At 39.3% G+C, this 18,377-nt stretch overlaps 1 protein-coding gene across 1 annotated transcript in view; it reads right to left on the reverse strand.

Moving 5' to 3' along the window:
* Positions 1–6,994: 6,994 nt before the first annotated feature.
* The window catches only part of OTOG (otogelin), a 102,115-nt gene continuing 90,732 nt past the window's right edge, over positions 6,995–18,377 (reverse strand). Inside the window, exons 50-56 of the mRNA XM_040609419.1 lie at positions 18,063–18,138; positions 16,944–17,122; positions 16,013–16,117; positions 15,456–15,575; positions 15,193–15,238; positions 9,583–9,662; positions 6,995–8,286 (exon numbers count right to left, since the gene is read on the reverse strand). Of these exons, the coding sequence (XP_040465353.1) occupies positions 8,086–8,286; positions 9,583–9,662; positions 15,193–15,238; positions 15,456–15,575; positions 16,013–16,117; positions 16,944–17,122; positions 18,063–18,138 (807 nt within the window). The 3' untranslated portion in view covers positions 6,995–8,085. The remainder of the gene's footprint in view (positions 8,287–9,582; positions 9,663–15,192; positions 15,239–15,455; positions 15,576–16,012; positions 16,118–16,943; positions 17,123–18,062; positions 18,139–18,377) is intronic.

The following is an 18,377-nucleotide window of genomic DNA, read 5'->3' on the forward strand; positions in this document are numbered from 1 at the left end:
CAAAGTGATTGTGATACAGCTAACTTCTGCTGCCCACCAAAGTAGCTTTGCTTGGGGGGAGGGGTGGGCTGGGAGGGGGCTGGGAGCAGGGATCAGAAGAAATATAGCAGCCACCTTCTGATAGGAAGCACATTATTAGTGATGGTCCTGTTTTACAATCAAAGGACACCACCCTGCATACAGTCAGGTTAGAGATCAGGCCTACTAGCCACATTGGTGCCCTCACCTCAGAAGGTTCTCCTCTGCTTTTTCCCTTATTTAGTAAAAAAATACATCAATGTGGTGCTCAATAGGGAATACGGTCCAGAAGAGACAGTTGGGGGATTAAGAAAGAGATCAAGAACAGGCATACTCTCAATATTAGACATTACTCCAGCTATTCTTCCTTTGATATTTCATGCTTAAGATCAGACTTTTACATTATTAATCAAAAACAAATTTTATTAAAGTGCTCTGCTATAATTTTTTTCTTTCCAATCTTCTACTACACAAGGCACATACTGGACAAATCTCACATATTCAATTCATTAACTAATATCAGTCTGAAGAAAAACCAAACAACAAATCTGATGTTCTTTTCAAGTATATCAACTGAGGTCAGAATCTGCTCCTGGGCAATCATATTAAAATAAATTTAAAAAAAAAAAAGCCAGTCAGGAAAGGCCTGTGTACTGAAAAGCCTCTCTGCTGCCTCAAGCTCAATTCTAGACACTTTAAAGAGCTAAAGCACAAATATGTTTCATAGTTGGGTTTCATAACTCTTTGAAGAACTGCATTACCTTAAAGATCTTGGAAGCCAAAAGCTTAGAAAGCAAGATCATAAGTCACCTGCAAGACTCAAGCCAACACCTACACAACAAAAAGTCTGTAATACAGAAGTATTTTAAAATTCACTCACCTTATAGGTCTTTTCCAGCTAATATAACACGTTGTCATGGCGATAAACGTATCACATATTCCCAAATTCAGTTCTGCTTTTCCATCTTGAAGATGTAGCTGGTGGCAAGGTTTTTCTTCAGCTCTAGAGATACAGGCAGAGTTTAGATATAGCTGTCATATGAAATGAGTATACTTTAAGACATACAGGAAAAAAATGTACAAGACAAATTAAATTACATTATTTCACGCAAATCAAATATTACCATTAATCACCTCCTATGAGGAGATCAGATAAATATGCCATATACAGTATCAGAGTAGGTGACACTTGATCCTGTTGATTTACCTTTAACCATTACAGGTGAATTTCATTCCAACTAATTTAACAGCCTAAAACCGAGGTGCCTAACCAAATCTTGCCATCCAGGTTCTCTCTATGGTGAAAAGGAAAGATGATACATCTGGAGGATGATTTATCACATCCGTCTTAGACACTTATTTTAGGATAGGACGAATCACTCTCTGGGTGCATCTCTCTTTCTTTAGTGATAAATGGAGCCTAGATATCTGAATTAACTCAGATGGCCATGTTTTAAATACTTAAAGTGAGCTGACATCATGATCAAAGCCTTGGTCAAAAGTCCATACAGAAAGCAGACCTGAGGGGTGATAGTCTGTCAGGTGCTATTTCCAAAAGAGGTTAGATGTCTTCATCACACTGAGAGGGAATTTTTCCAAGAAATTCACCATCTGCATAGCAGCTGTTACCTTATTTTGTTTATTCATGGCTAGCCACTTGCACAGGGGAAAAAAGATGATGGTGTGGGCAGAGAGAAGAGTGAAGATGAAATTTTGGGGATTATTTTGGTCTGACTTCATGGACAGCATATTTGAGAGGCCATCTGAGGAGATGCAGGTTATTTAACTTGTGACTAATAGTTTGCATTAAACTGCAGACCAACAAATGTCAATAGTTCAGATTAATTTGCCAGACCACCAGCAGCACTATCACTAATTAGAGGAAGCATTACTCAGGAGGTTGTTATCCTGAGACCAGATCGAATCACAGAATCATTTAGGTTGGAAGAGACATTTGAGATCGCCAAGTTAAACCATTAACCCAGGCTGTGAAGTCTACCACTAAACCATGTCCCTAAGCACCACATCTATGCATTTTCTAAACACTTCCAGGGATGGTGATTCCACCACCTCCCTGGGCAGCCTGTTCCAATGCTTCATCACCCCTTCAGTGCAGAATTTTTTCCTAATATCCAATCTAAACCTTCCTTGATGCAACTTGAGGCTGTTTCCGCTTGTCATCTGGGAGAAGAGACTGACCCCCACTTGCCTAAAACCTCCTTTCTGGTAGTTGCAAAGAGCAATAAGATCCCCCTGAGCCTCCTCCTCTCTAGACCAAACCACCCCATCATATACCAATAACCCAGACAGCGAGAGTTTAGATAGCACAACTGATACCATTACATTCCTTTTTAAAGGCCTTTCTTAATGGCCAATATCCATCATACTCAAGGCTCCAGCTGCCAAATCATTTATGTTTTCCTGCAAATCATGTCTGAGTAAGCTTGCTGGAGATAATGCAAGTAAAGTGTTTTTTAAAGGAGATAACAACAACCAATCAGCACCATAACAAACAAGCAATGTTTCCATACTCAAATCACTAAATATTTTATTCAAAGATGGAAAACAATCAAGCACCAGAAAGATTTTCAAGCCCAGTTCTAACAAGATACAATCCTATGATGCTTCTGTACCTCCATTAGGAATCACTTCTGTGGAGTAACTCCACATATCGTAGAATCATTTAGACCGAAGAAGACCTTCGAGATCAAGTACAACCATAAACCTAACACTGACAAGTCTACCACTAAACCATGTCACTAAGTGCCACGTCTACGTGTTTTTTAAATACCTCCAGGAATGGGGTTTCAACCACTTCCCTGGGCAACCTGTTCCAGTGCTTGACAACTCTTCCAGAGAAGAAATTTTTCCTAACAGGTAGTCTAAACCTTCTCTGGCATTCACCCTGCATAACTTCGCAACATCCTTGTCCTCCAGAGTTGCCTGCTCCTTCTTCCAACAGTCATATACTCTCCTTTTTTCCCCCCAAGTTCCAGCCAAAGCTCCGTTCAGCCAGGCCAGACTTCTCTACCAGCTCGTGTTTTGGCACATGGGGATGGCCTGTTCCTGCACCTTTAGGACTTCTTGAAGAATGCCCAGCCTTTTTAGACACCTTTGCCCTTCAGGGCTGCTTCCCAAGGGACTCTGTCAACCAGGCTTTTAAACAGGCCAAGGTTGGCCCCCTGGAAGTCCAAAGTAGTGATTCTACTGACCACCCTCCTCACTGTTCTAAGAATTGAAAACTCCATGATCACTATGCCTAAGATGTCCTCCAACCACCAGTCCTTCCCTGTTTGTAAACAGCAGGTCCAGCAAGGCAACTCCCCTGGTTGGCTCACTGACCAGCTGTGTCCAGAAGTTATTTTACACACACTCCGGGAACCTCCTAGGCTGTTTCCTCTCCACTGACTTGTATTTCCAGGGAACATCCAGCAGGCTGAAGTCCCCACGGGAGCAAGGGCGAATACATGCGAACACATGAGGGGAACATGGCCCTCAAAGGTGGAGTAAAGTTTTGAAACTTGAGAAGAAATGTAACAGGCCTCATTTTCAAGAGAGTCAGGGTTTCAGACCACAGCATTTTCATTCACTTAAACGAGTTATTTACTGTGATGTTAGAGATCAAGAAGAAAACTATTCCTGCCCACTTTTACCATAGGCCTATTTTCTGGCGCCCCTCTCCCCACTACTCAGTCTCTCATCTTCTGAAGAGGATTTTTCAAATTTGGTTTCTTTTATTGAGGATAAACGACTTCAGAACACACTCAGCCCTACAGAGCAGCAGCCATCAAACATCTGCCAGAAAACCAACAGCATTTGTTTGTTTGGAGGAATCACCTGAGCACCATTTTTTAACTTGATTTAAATTAATCAGCCTCTAGAAGTCCATTTCTGCAGATAGCCTTGAAGCCACAAAAGACAGGAAAATAAAGAGAACATTAATAGCTGTGCTTTCCCCTAGCCCCCACCCCAGTTCCACATTCACAGGGGTGAGGTGGGCCCCCCCTCCCAGCAGGGCCTGAGGAGCTAACTCAACAAGGTTGCACAAACACAAAGGTTTCTAAGACCACCAGCATTTTTATTTCTTTCTTTACTTCTTTCACCACTTGGAAGTCAGCTTTTACAGGCTACAAGATAACCTTTTCAAACCTTTCTCATAACCACACTGAGATAGGCATGAGGGAAAGATTAAACACCTCTGCCAGAGCCCCCAAGGCCACACACTTCCCACCTCTCATTTTAAAGCCCGCACGCCCTGTTCGAACCGGCCATTCCTCTCCTCTAAAGTAAAGCTGAGGAAAACTGCACTCACCACATGCTCGCAGTGCCTTCTCCATACTGCTTTTTACCCAGTGCCTCCGCTGCCTCACAGGAACAGGCTCCAGGTGATGCCCACCGGTTTGTCAGAGAGAGGGAGGGGCAGACTCCTCTCAGGTCCGCAGCCCCCCTGAGGGGCGGCCTCTCCTAAAACGCTGCAGCCCCCTGAGGGGAGACCTCTCCTCAGGCCCCGAAGCCCCCCTCCAGTCCTACAGCCCCCCGAGGGGCGGCCTCCCCTCAGGCCCTGCAGCCCCCCGAGGGGCAGCCTCTCCTCAGGCCCCGCAGCCCCTTGAGGGACGGCAGGCGCGGCGCAGCTGCCCCTCCCGCGCAGCCCCCTCCCTGTGAGGAAGCAAGACCTCCACGCCTGAGGGGGCTCCACAAAACACTCCCCGGTATCTGGTAGACAGGATGCTTTTTTGTTCTCTTCGGCCACTAAAACCAGTTTTTTTTGTTGTTTTTCTTTCAGGTCCCTAGGAAATACTGTTCTACAAAGTACTACAAGAAATGTTGATCGAACTCTGTGAAGGATCCAGTCGCGATTTTGGTCAGAACTATGCGGTGCTGCTGCAACAGAGCAGCCCCAGCAGTGGAGCCGGGCCTGGCAGCAGCGGTTGTAGTTTCCCACCAGCAACTTGTTTGATGTGCTGAATGCAGGATGTAACTTTTGCCGCAATAAGAACTTGCATAAAGGCTCCAGTATTTCATCAGCTCGAAGTGCATGTACACCTTTATGGGTAACAGACACAAAGTTGTGATGGTAAAATGCATGTAATTCTAAAAAGTGTGGATTCAGTGTTGAATACCCTTCACCTTACACCAATCCAATCAAGCAAAAGACAACTTGGTAAAAAGAAAATAAAGTTGTTTTAGGACTCCGATGTTGTTGCAGTCCAAGTGCCCCTGAGTGTAGGGTCTCGGGCAACCAGAGCTCACTGGGGTCCCTCCGGCCTCCAAAGACAGGGGAGTACAAGTAAAGCAAAATCTTTTTCCAGCTGAGCTGCTTTGTGCAAACACAGCAAAAGGTAAATACACGTAAGGGCCCACACATTGCTTTGAACTAACCACAAACAGACATGCTAAGCATCCGTGAAGGAATTTGACACAGAGGCAGGGATAAAAGTAGCTTCTCCTGCCAAGCCGTAAGCAGTTTGGATCTTTCACTTTGTCCCAGCGTAAGCCTAATGTTTACAGAATCAGAAGTAGGGACTTAACAAGACATTTATTATTTTACTCCTGAAGTAGAAGCCACAGCAGTGTGTGATTACAGTTACTGGGTATGCTAGTCTGCTTTCTACTGAAAGTATTTTTATATTAATATAGTATATTATATTTCACTGCCAGTATTAAGTTTGCTTTTCAACCACGAGCTGGAAGTTTGGATCTAGAATGTTCTTCAGAATAACTGCCTTGTGCTGCTGGAAGCAATGAGTGCTTTGCTGTTAGCTCAAGCAGTAAGAGGAGCATGCCACAGCCGAGGGAAGCAGGGCGGCTGGCCTAATTCCTGCTTTAATTTTGTCCCTCACGTTGGGGACACAACGTGTGTGGTTGGCACTTCACAGCAGACATCATCTTGCTCAAGAGCATAAGAAACAGCTCTTGTTATTAATTCCAACCCTCCAGGATGGCATCCGCCAGTCAGTACTAAGGGAGGCTGAACTTCACTTTCACAAATGCCAAAGCTTGAATTTTAGGCACTTGGGTTCAAGGATTTAGCTCTGCTCAGCATCTTGTAAACAGTACTTTTTCTCTGCTCCTCAATCCATGGTTTTCCAAAGGATAAAATCCTTCCAAACTCAGTCCTTTCTTACTACTCAGAGGATGGCTTTGAACAAGGAACATGTCTTACTATAAGAGTAGGGACTACATAGTACAGTTCGATCTGAATGACTTACCTGGCCCTAAGTACAAAGGGATAATCATTAATACACAACTATATTATAACAAAATGCCTACACTTACTCAAAACACAGTCTACTCATTGCAGTCAATCCTGAAGGACATTGTAGAAAAAGCTGCAGAAATTTATCCTTCTTTTTCTCCCTGTTTTTCCAGAACAAACAGCCTGACAGTGTCAAAAATGTGCTGTTATACTTTGATGAGTAACAGTTTCCCAATTTTTGTTTTAAATAAAGCGATGTAGTTGAATTTTACATTTCTGAGGATGAAAGTGAACTGTGATGGAATCAGAAAAAGATGTAGATTTTCAAAAATCCATACGCAGATCTTCCTTAATGTAGTATTAGATCATTAGTACTAGTGATAACAGCAAGTCCAAAAATTAACAAAAGGCACTGCTGAAAAAGAAATTGGTAAATACAGTGTTAAATCACATGATAGTAAGCTGCTGTAACAACGATAGCAAAATTAATTGTAACAAAATAAGACTTCCTGTTGTTTATTAGATATTGTAAGAATGAAATGTACAGTATACAAAATTAATATTAAAAAGTTCACGATTGATTTTAACAACATATTTTTCTTGGGATCAACTGCAGACAAGCAGCTTTTTAAGAAGTTATGCTGAGATCTATTTTCTATTACAGGATCTCAAGTGTATCGCTATGTGCTATCTACATTTTTAATCTACAAATGAAAGCTACTAAATTTTTGATGAATCGTGGTGGCATTTGTTGGAAAAGAATAGTACAGCAACATTAGCTTAGAGGAGAAAAAAATTAGTTCATTACAACCAAATGTTAATTGTTCAAGTTCATAAGCAAAATTGCTTTTGAAATTTCAAACCTTACAATTGTACATTTTCAATATCAAACACCTGCCGGAAGAGGTTACATTCTACTATACTGGTGACAAAGATTTTCAGCTTTTTCTTTTAGACGGATACATAATCCTGGTTTTCTTGTTGCTAATGAATTTGCACATCTTTAGTGTTAAACAAAGTTCATTCTCCTAAAGAAACAGTTTAAGTGCAGTGCATTTCATAAGCAGAATGTTTTCATTTAAGGTGTATCTATATAAAGGAATATAAAATGGTTTTCGTTTGTTAAATCTCTGTATTTTCAGTTTACATCACATTGTTTAGCAGATAGATTAACTACTAATGACTAATCTAGACAGCCTAAAAACAGTCTATTTTTTCCATACATTAAATGTTTGCCATAATGCTTTTCACTACAATATAAAATACATGAGAAAAATTGAAATTGTTACCAGGGAATATTACATACAGTTATCTGTATTGGCAAAGCTTCCCTGATTAAAAAAAAAAATAAAAATATATATATTTAATGTAATTTCTCATACGTGCTCTACTTTGCAATAGGAATACGATTTAAACTGAAAATTCTTCTCATCTTGTCCAAACAATTTTTAATAGACACTGAATGTATTTGCCCAATTGAAATGCTTTCAAAATAGTGAACTGCTGTCAATGATTTTTCAACAGGAATGGGTGCCTGAGCACCCATATTTTGCCAGAGCAAAATAGTGTTCTTTCTCTTGAGGTGTTGCTAATGTGAATCACATTTTAAGTTGGCACATATCATAAGAACTATTAAAACAAGCCCTATGAATGAACACGAAGACAAATCACAATACAAATGATGCAAAGCCATTTTAGAAGAGTCCAAAAATATTTTTACTCTTTTATCTTTTAGCATTAAACCGGTAAAATTCAGTGGATTGGATGTTGTAGATTACCAATCAATAAAGTATTCAAATTAGCTTATGCTGAGAACAGCTGGGCTTGCTGTTTTCTTTCCTTGTATGCTTTTTTTGTTTGTTTTTGTTTTTTTAAGACCATTGGCAAGAACAATCTGTAGGCTCCTGGATTGAATAGCTGACCCAGGTTGAATTACTGGTGCAATACAATTGCACAGTTCGTTTCTGCAGACCAAGTTCCCTACAGCATTTGCAGAATCTGGCGTATGTGTTGATGTTGTAGTTGTAAATGCTTGCAGATGGGCACTTTCCATCACACGAAACAATGTTCACCTGGTAACAAACATGAAGCACAATCAATAAATTGAAGCAGCTGGTAAATAAAGTTAGTTCTCAAGAAAGTCCAAAGACACTAGGCAACCAAATCCAATGGCAAAGCAATGAAAAATTTTGCAGGTATTGTCCCTAGCCCCTTACGAAATCCCACTATGCCCGAGGAATAAACTGAAGTATGCTGCCCAAATAGGTCTCAATTTTTATTTTACTGAGATTAATGATGAATTTCCTGTCAATTTTCAGTAACAAGATATTTTGGCTATTAACAGACACAAAGGAGCAATTTCAGTTTTGAATTTTAACATATGCATAACAACCTTGGCTTGCACATAGCGCTAAATGTTCTGTCCACAACTCTCCACAGTATTAATTTCAGTGATACACTGATGCAGGGTTGCTATACTGGTATCAGTAAGGAGAAATATGAAGAATCAATCCTTTGGAAAGCCAAGGGGAATTATTACTAATGACACCAAAACTGTAATACATACTGTAACAGAAAGAGCCATATAAACTGATAATTTCTTCAAGTTTAATAGTCAGGATTTGCATTTGTGTTCAATGAGACACTGAGACTAAATTTCCTGGCTGCTTAACAGTTTACTCTACAAAATATACTCTGAGAGTCATTTTAGAGGTTACAGCTGTTTCCCTATAGTTTTTTATTACAGCTTTTCCAGACGCTTTTACACATCTCACATGAGATGTCTGTCTGCACCCTTGCTGAGGCTCACACTGCCTTACCACACTGCAGGACACCATTGGTGTCCTCCTACAGTAAATCCTTCAGTAGACACACAGAGAGTGCCTCATTCTTCCTACACATTTCACAGTATGCTGATGCTGCTGTCTAGAAAAACCACTTCAGGACCCAAGATTCCTTTCTTCATGAAGTTGGCATTTAAATACTCTCCCTAGACAGATGGAAAACTAACACTTCTGCAGTTGTTTTAATTGTAGTATATCACTGGCGAGATTCAGTTATGTCAAAATTAATTTGCATATCATAATTGCAATATAGAGTGAACCAAGACCTTGGATTTGCACTACATCAGCATGTGCCTAAATGCATACAGAAGCAGGAGTTGCATCCCTCTTTTTCTTATTATTTGAAAAGATGATTGCTGAGAACGTAGGGAAACATTAAAACATTGCTATGAAACACAGAATCCTCTGTCTTGGTGAGAGAGAGATGCAGACAATAGCCTTGTAAAATTTGTGTTCTCTTTCTTCCTTCTCTTCATTTCTCATAATTTTTCCCTTCTATTAAAAGAATTTGTGATATTTACTTACTGGTGTGTTACTCCTGCAGTCATTCTTGCGGATAGTCATCCTAACAGTCACCTTTTTACAGAATTTTCCATCTTCCTTACCTGAAAAATGGGCATTGATTGAAAAATATCAGCTCAAAATTCTAAACGCTTCAGAAACAAGAACATTCCTGAACATTTTATGGGGTCAAGAGACAAAAAGAAGAAAATCCCCAATATGTCATTGCATACACAAAACTTTGGCAAAGTGACATCAGCTATGCGTTGTGTTGCTTTTAAAACTATTCTATTTCATGCATTAAAGCATCTGTCTCCTTATGTCTTCAATAACAGTTATAGAAGGTTCATTCTTTACTCAGAAGCCTTTTAAGGGTAAGTGAACTGTCTTTCAAAAAATTCTGTAAAACTGATCATCCGTTCCTGTGAGAAGGCTTGTTATAACCACATTAAATGGATTTTCTATGAAATAACTAACAAACTTTAATAGCAGCAATTGCATTCCAGTGGTGTAAGCAATGTTTAAAATTAACACTTAACAGCAGAATCTAACAAAGAATAAAGCTTTAGTGGGCTTTAGATTTCTGTATCTTTTTATTAAATAAGAAAAAGAACACCAGTTAACAAATTAAATTTTTTATTTATATTTTTGTTAGTGTTATTTCCACAATTTTTCTCACAGAAGTATGTACAAAGTATAAAGGTGAAATAAAAAAAGATAAAAAGAAATCATGAAATGAAATGAGGAGTTAAACAATTTAAGAAAGGAATTCTGATCATTTGAAGAAAAGCAAAGTTGTTCAGTATAAAGTTGAGTTGTTAGAGATCAGAAAGCACGGTATCTTCTTATGATGATCTCTATGCTGAAGAAACCACATCACATTGCAGATCTGTAAGAGAAATGAACAGTCTATTCCATTATAACAGCTTCCACAGTTGCACAGCAGATTTTACACACCATGATGCAGTCCCACATGACTCTCCACTTACAGGGCTGCCTTTTCTTTCAGGCAAGAAATCCAAAGATGTTGGCAAAAGACGAATACTGTTAGCTCCAGAAAGGCAAGGGCAATGAAAGACTCATTGGTTTGACTGTACCTAATACTGCACTGCGACAGAGGTTTATTACATCTTTATGTGCAATGTCCAGTTCCCTGCTTTAATCACTGTCAAATCAGGTAATACTGCCTCTCAAACAGAAATATTTTTTATGTTGTTTTATGGGTGTTTTTTAAACATATAAGCCTGCTACTGTTTCTAGACATAGCAGAGGTGTCTAGAATATGAAAGAAAGGACAGCAATGAATCTTCTTAGAAGCAAATAAAAATCTACAATCGCAGATTACTTGCTACTTCTTGACTACCACTGAATTACATTTGCTTAGGGAAAAAGTTAATTGAGAAATGAAGAAAAATAAATTGTTTTTGAAAATAAGAAACTCACCATTTCATGTTTCTCACAGTCCTATTCATGTCCTTTCTTCTTTTACATTATACATGGTGTGTAGGATGGAGAATTCAGTACAGCTGTGGCTATGACTTCATCCAGGCTACAGTGAAAGTACATCGCATCTCATAAAGAAATAAGTATATAATGTATTTCCATGCATGTTCTTTAATGTCCACTGGCTTTTAATGAGTTCTGCAACATAATATACTTTTCCATGAACAAGCTTATAAAGCATGCCAGCATCTTGCATGTGTCATATTATAATGAGATTCTTTTTCACAGTCTGCGTTGCTGAAAATCCTTGCTTGGTTTTTGGGTTGACTCATAACACTGTTCATTTAAAGTGGTGTCGATATGAGAGTAATACAAATTTAAGTGTAGTACTCCTAGAGTCATGAGTGTAATAAAGAATGCGTCACTCAGTGTTGTACAAAATTATAGTCAACATCATTTGTCTTACAGAAATAGAGGTGTTTTCACAAAATAAATGCCAAAACAACTGCATTCATACCAAGTTACAATTAAAAAAAAAAAAACCACAAACGTGCTCTATTAAAAAGAACAAAGACAATCTCCAATTTTCACAGAGTAAACACAGGCTTGCTATTTTCAGTATACTGTCCTAACTATGGATGGGAAAGAAATGACCTCTTTCTATTGTACATGGCACCAGAAGCAAAACTGTACAATACACCATCTGTGAAAGCATGGTTTACATAATAACCATTAACACACAAAGTCATTAGTCTCTATGTTCTACAGCACTGTAAACATAATGAAATTAGCTTATGTTTTTAAACGCAGCAATTTTACGCATGCAGCAAGCTAAAGACTATGCAAGTGCTTACTACCAACAGTACATTGTTGGCTAACAACAATGCACCGCCCACACAATGCAAAATGAAAAACGAAACAAAACCAAGACGTGAGGCACTCTGAACTGTAAGCAGTTACACTACACTGCGGCTTTTGGCGTAACTGGGTAATGTGAGGCCTGATGCTCCTATCAGGGAGTACATTGTTGGAAATCAACAATGATGCTGTTTGGGTTGGTCCTACTTATTTGCAGGAAAATGTACCTGTGTTACAGCTAGCATAGGCTGTAGGAGTGACTGGGCTAACAGGGAATGGGAGGAGCACTGACACTGAAGAACCTGGTAAGAATATTACATTACATATTGAACAGAGTACATGTTACAGAGGATTTCCTATCTGTATGATAAATGTCTGAGTTAGTAAATTTTGGCATATTTGAGAAAAGAAATCCAATTTCAAACATCCATATATTACAGGATCACAGAATAGCTGAGATTGGAAGGGACCTCTGGAGGTCATCTGGTCTTACCCTGCCTGCTCAAGTAAGCACCACTGTGCCAGCAGCTCAGGATTATGTCCAGGCATTACTTGCATTGCTAGGCCTAATGTCAAACCCAGGAAAAATCTGATCTACATGGGTAGAACTAAGACAATCTTGTACCCTAAATTTAAGTTGTCCTTTGGGGCTACAAGAAAGAAATAGTATAATTTCCTCTGAGCAGTTTTTGTAAAAAACCTCTAGGTTTTGATGGAATACCTGGGACTTAATTTTCAAATACTAATCAAGACTGAAAGCAAAAGTCCCAGTGGTTTCTAATGGTAAAGTACTTCAAAAGAAAACAAAAGTCTGATAATCCTTCTCATAAAACATCTCACACAGTTACAATTGCCTAATAGGTCTCATGCCACATTTGTTCAGAGTCTGAATGAACTTCATGATTCATTATATTGTCTATAAACTGATGTGCAATCAAAACTGTACAAAGCTACTTGTAAATGCATCTCAAGTCACTGGATTTTTGAAGGGTTCAATTTCACTTTGTAATGCATGCCCCAGATTAGTAAATTACTTTGTCTTAATTATTTAGGAGTGTGGTTATGATCTTTTTCTCTCAGTATAGTAGCACGATCTTCTGCCTTGCTGAAAAGTAGCATAATGGATTTTTAATGGTCTTAATAAATTGTTTGCTTAGAAGCTGGCATATATGGCTGCTAAGACATTGAAGGGTAATGTCAGATAATCAAAAACGAATCTCAGAGAGTCTATGGAGAATCAGCTACAGAACTAGGACAAGTGCTTGAAACACAGGTCCATCAGAGTGAAAAAATATGAGGAGATATTACTATTCCCTTACAGTGATGCCGAGCAGGAAAAAAACAGATAAATCTTCCACTGTTTCAATAAACTTGGTACTACAAAATGTAATACATGATGAGTAACACCTCCCAGCTGGTAACATACGCCCCACTGCAGGAACTGTACACGTGGTACCATATCTGGTAGTCATGACTGTTCAGTTCCCATCCCACCCAGCAGGAAATACGTGCACTTTTCTCCAGTTCTCTCCCACACCTAAAGACATCTCCTGCTGTCTTTAGCTTTTATCATAGAATCATTTAGATCAGAAAAGCCCTTTAAGATCATCAAGTCCAACCATTAACCAGGACTGCCAAATCCACCACTAAACCATGTCCCTAAGCACCGTACCTACATGTTTTTTAAACACTTCATTTTTAAAGATAATATGATACTGCCCAGTAGAAAATCTCCTTTACAATTCTTATAACATTGTTAGCTTCAAGTATTCGAGCTTAAATTCTTCAGGTTAGGTGTCTGCCTCAGGATAAGTTCTTCATGAAGTCAGCCAAAATATTTCAGCTATGTACCAGTGTGTTAAGAAAAAATGTACTTAGGTCTTGATTTCTATTAAAAATTAGAATATTTGGAACCTATTCCGTAGAGATTTCCACCCCACCCCGAGAACCTTTATTAGCTCTTATAGATGTCAAAACCTATCTTGGTAATGAAATAAGGGTATTTCTTTTTTAACTTAAGTTTTTTTAAAAGATCACAGAATCACAGACTGATCAGGGTTGGAAGGGACCTCTGGAGATCATCTACCAGGGGTCCTCAAACTATGGCCTGCAGGCTGGATACAGCCCCCCAGGGTCCTCAATCCAGCCCCCGGTATTTACAGACCCCCCCAGCTCCCCCCCCTGCACTGGGGGTTTGGGGGGGGGGGGGGGGGAGGGGAACCAAGCATCCACAGATGACTGCCTGCCACTTCATCCATGCGCCGGCCCCCTGCTTAAAAAGTTTGAGGACGCCTGAGCTAGTCCAACCCCCTGCTAAGGCAGGTCACCTAGGGCAGGCTGCACAGAGTCATGTCCAGGCCAGTGTTTAATGTCTCTGAGAAGGAGACCCCACAGCCTCTCTGGGCAGCCCGTTCCAGTGCTCTGTCACCCTCCAGGTAAAGGAGTTCTGCCTCATATTCAGATGGGAGTTCCTGTGTTGCAGTCTGTGCCCGTTGCCCCTTGTCCTGTCGCTGGGCACCGCTGCGAAGAGCCTGGCCCCGTCCTGTCAGCACTCACCCTGGAGAGATGTGTGTGCATCGATGAGATCCCCTCTCAGCCTTCCCTTCCCCAGGCTGGGCAGGCCCAGCTCTCCCAGCATTTCCCCATACGGGAGATGCTCCATGCCCTCATCACCTCTGCAGCCTCTGCCAGCCCCTCTCCAGCAGCTCCCTGTCCCTCTGGAACTGGGGAGCCCAGCACTGGGCACAGCACCCCAGATGTCGCCTCACCAGGGCAGAGCAGAGGCGGGGGGAATCACCTCCCTTGACCTGCCGGCCATGCTTCTCCTCATGCACCCCAGGGTCGCACTGGCCCCTTGGCCAATATTGCCTGAAAGCTTCTGAACTATGTCTATTAATGGAACCTAAGGCTATATTACAATCAGTTAATTATTTACAGCACTAACTTCCAAACTTCATTTTTACCAAATATGAAGACATAAATGTTGATGAAGCATGTTTTAAGGTGCCTTCCAAACACAATACCTTTTATACTCCTAAATGCAGTAACTGATATTTTACGGAGTTTTACATGAGAACTACAAAATACTCAAGATAATTTAAGTGATTTGGCCAGCCACAATCACTATCAGGGGAGTAAACCCTTCAATGTTAAACTACTTTCTTCTGATTTAACTCCGCTAGTTTCACTGGTATTCACATGATTAAAACTGGGAAAAGCATGGCCTTTGAAATCAGTGAATCAAGCCTTCATGCAGGGAAGAATCAACCTTATTTTTAAGGTAACAACAAATCAAACAGACTTGTGAGGCAGGAAGTATCATTAATCACTTACATGTTTTGCAGCATCCTTCTAAGAATGGCACAACATAGCCTCCAACCTGACCAAGAGAGAAATAAAGAGGAAAAAAACCTGATTTTTTTCAAGCATTCACTTCCATATGTCTGCACTATTAGAAATATCTGGGCAAAAAATGCAGGCACTGCAAGAATTTATAATTTCTGCCTTCTTGAGGTAAAAACGTTTTTTGTCTTTGTTAATCTTCTCACGCAAACATAAATCGTAGCTGGACTGTAAACAATGTATTGAACACTGACCTTCACACATTCAGTTTCATTAAAGGGTGGGCAGCCAACTGAGGAGGAAACCAGAAGTGGTCCTATTGCTGTGTTAGTGCATTCATATCTGATGCAGTTTGAAATCCAAACAGCGCCAGGCTGTTAAAAGTTGTAAAACAAACTTTACACGGCAAGTCAGCAAAAACAGTATTATAAGTATTTATAATACAATTCAATTGAATGTGATCTTGTCTGACTTAAAAGTAATACCTATAGCAAAATATAATTTAGATGCATGTTTAAGTTCTGTTTCAGTACAGAACTCAGAAGTCCACTAAATATATAATGTTAAGCAGTTTATAAAATAGTAAAGTTGACTATAATTCTCTGATATATCAAAATCCCTTAATCTTTGTAGACAGCTACATGATTGACTCTCCAAGAAATTAATGCTTTGTGCATGCAAAAACTATTTCTAGTATTTGGCCAAATAAAGCTGCTCTTTGCACATTTTTTATGGCAATGTGTATACAATATTTCATAATTTTTTGTTTACTTCTACGTATTTTGAAAGAGTAAGACATGTATAAACTTACCTTAAAATTGGAAACTGTACCATTGCTGAAAGTGTGGAGGCAAGACAAGTTCTTACAGCTACCACAGCAAGTTGTTAAATCTTTTGGAGGCTGATAGACTTGGTTCTGCCAAAATCAAATACATAATTCCATGACTGAGACCATCTTGCAGCTCAACACTTTACTATTATAATTGGCAATTTTTTTTCAGTTATCTGATTTTAGGGACGTTTTTTAAATAACTTCCAAAACTGCATAACTTACATTTGTAAACACTGTACATTTATGAAGCTTTTATAAAATATATTTGATCTTAATTGAATTAAATGGGGAGAACTTACAACTCTGAGAGAATCAACTAGTATTTCTACCACTTTCAAATGTAAGTCTGACAGTTTACTTCAAAAAACACTGAAATTTTGAGTTTTTACACAGTAGACATCAAGTAAGTACATAATTAGGAAAAGTAATCTATATAATATTCCCACGGTAACATATCTTTGTAAACAGACATGGTAACGTATACTTTGTAAACAGACAAGGTATCATTTGCTTATTTTATAAAGCTGTTTTCACTAAATTTAGAATTCTTCTTCTATTTATAGTTAATCTCTTCCCAATTCTTATTAATATGATGTCTGCCAGGAATTTGTACCAGTTTGTGCATGACGCAGCTGAAGTTATACAGGGATGCCAGATGGCAGCATGTTATTAGTCCAAGGTGGCAGTATACTATAATCATGAATTTGTATAAGATTTACATGCGGGAGAAAACAGGAAAGGGAATGAGACTACTTTTATAAACTTCTATCAGAAGTACAGTAGCATATCATTAGAGGGACGTCTCAAGTTATGTCTTGTTCTTATGACTGTAATCTACTCAACAAAACCCAAAAAATGCAACTAAGACCACCAGTCACAATATACACGGCTAAAAATCTGAATTTCTTACAGCTTGACACTTCACAGCACAGTCTATTAAAGACGTGTTTATTTGGTAGTATTTAGTGGAGGGATCAATCACATTTGTACAATAAGAAGTACGGCAAATGCCATCTGCACTGTGTTCCATGATTGTCTGTCCAGGAAGCAGCACACCTCTCTCTTGAGTCAGGCAAACTTTGTCTCTCACTACAAGAAAACACAAAAATAAACAGCATGCTCAGGACAATCAGGTTGGTATCAAAACTGTTAAAAAAATGTTTCAAACAGTAAAACAGGAATCGAAAATGCTGCTTTATTTCTTTAAGAATTACAGGTCAGGTTTTTAAATACGAACTGCTAATAGTAGTCTAATGCTTCACCACAATTGCCAGTTTTTTTTCAAATATAACCGTGCATGAAATCTAAATAAATATATAATATTCTATTAGCTGCACCACCAAAATGACAGTGGTGGCTTACTCAACTGCTTTCTTTTGTAAGTCTACTTCAGAATAAGAAATGTACCTGTATTTCTCCCCATTAATTATTGAGGGCACGGAGGATAATTAGCTCAGAAGTATACATCTTTGCTGTAGAAATCTAGGTGAGGACAATCCCAACTCCGTGGCCAACTGCATGCCCCACAGGAATAATTTTTTCCTGAGTTTTCCAAGACACTATTAGGCACGCTCTAAGATGAATTCTCATGGTGCTGAATGCTCCCCTTGATTTTGTAAAGCACATACTAATGTCTACTGCCTGCTGAGTAGTCCCATAATGGATTAACCAGGACTGTTCTTTATGTGGACATTGAGTGTGTGTTTTAGTTTCTTGCTGGAGTCCTTACTCCAGCTCAGCAAAATGTGGGCTGTTTAGCCAACACCACCCAGCTTTCCCAACACTCGGCTATTTCCCTGCACAAACCTCCCGCTAGAGGAACTAACAGAATACAAGGACAGGCCATAATCAACCAAATATTTAGTGAGGGGTCCTATTTTCTTGCCTTCTCTTACACTACTTGTGAATTACGTCAGTCAGTTCTTTCTTCCTCATTACCATTTTCAAACTGAACATCTGATCTATAATTTCTAATTTACCTTAGCACTTGAAAGGGTATTTCTTTGAATTAAATTCTTTTCTGACTTACCACATTTGTACTTAACACAGTTACAGATATTTTCTGTACTGTTCTGAAACTGTTCATCTATCTGAAGTTTCTGCCCCTAAGTGTATAAAAGCAGAAAAAAAAAAAGAAGTGAAATGACAGTGTTTTCTTATCTGTATGAACTTTTTCTTTTAAACACCTTTCCTTCAGGATTTGAGTAACAGCATCTCTTCCCCCTAGAAACTTATTTTGAATCCACTTTCATCACCCACAGGGATATTTAATTTAGTAACAATAACCAAATGTGATTTTTTTTTTACACTTGAAAAACAGGAATGACTTAGGACAGAAAAGACT

The sequence above is a fragment of the Falco naumanni genome, chromosome 10 (genome assembly GCF_017639655.2).
Source record: "Falco naumanni isolate bFalNau1 chromosome 10, bFalNau1.pat, whole genome shotgun sequence".
Taxonomy (NCBI): domain Eukaryota; kingdom Metazoa; phylum Chordata; class Aves; order Falconiformes; family Falconidae; genus Falco; species Falco naumanni.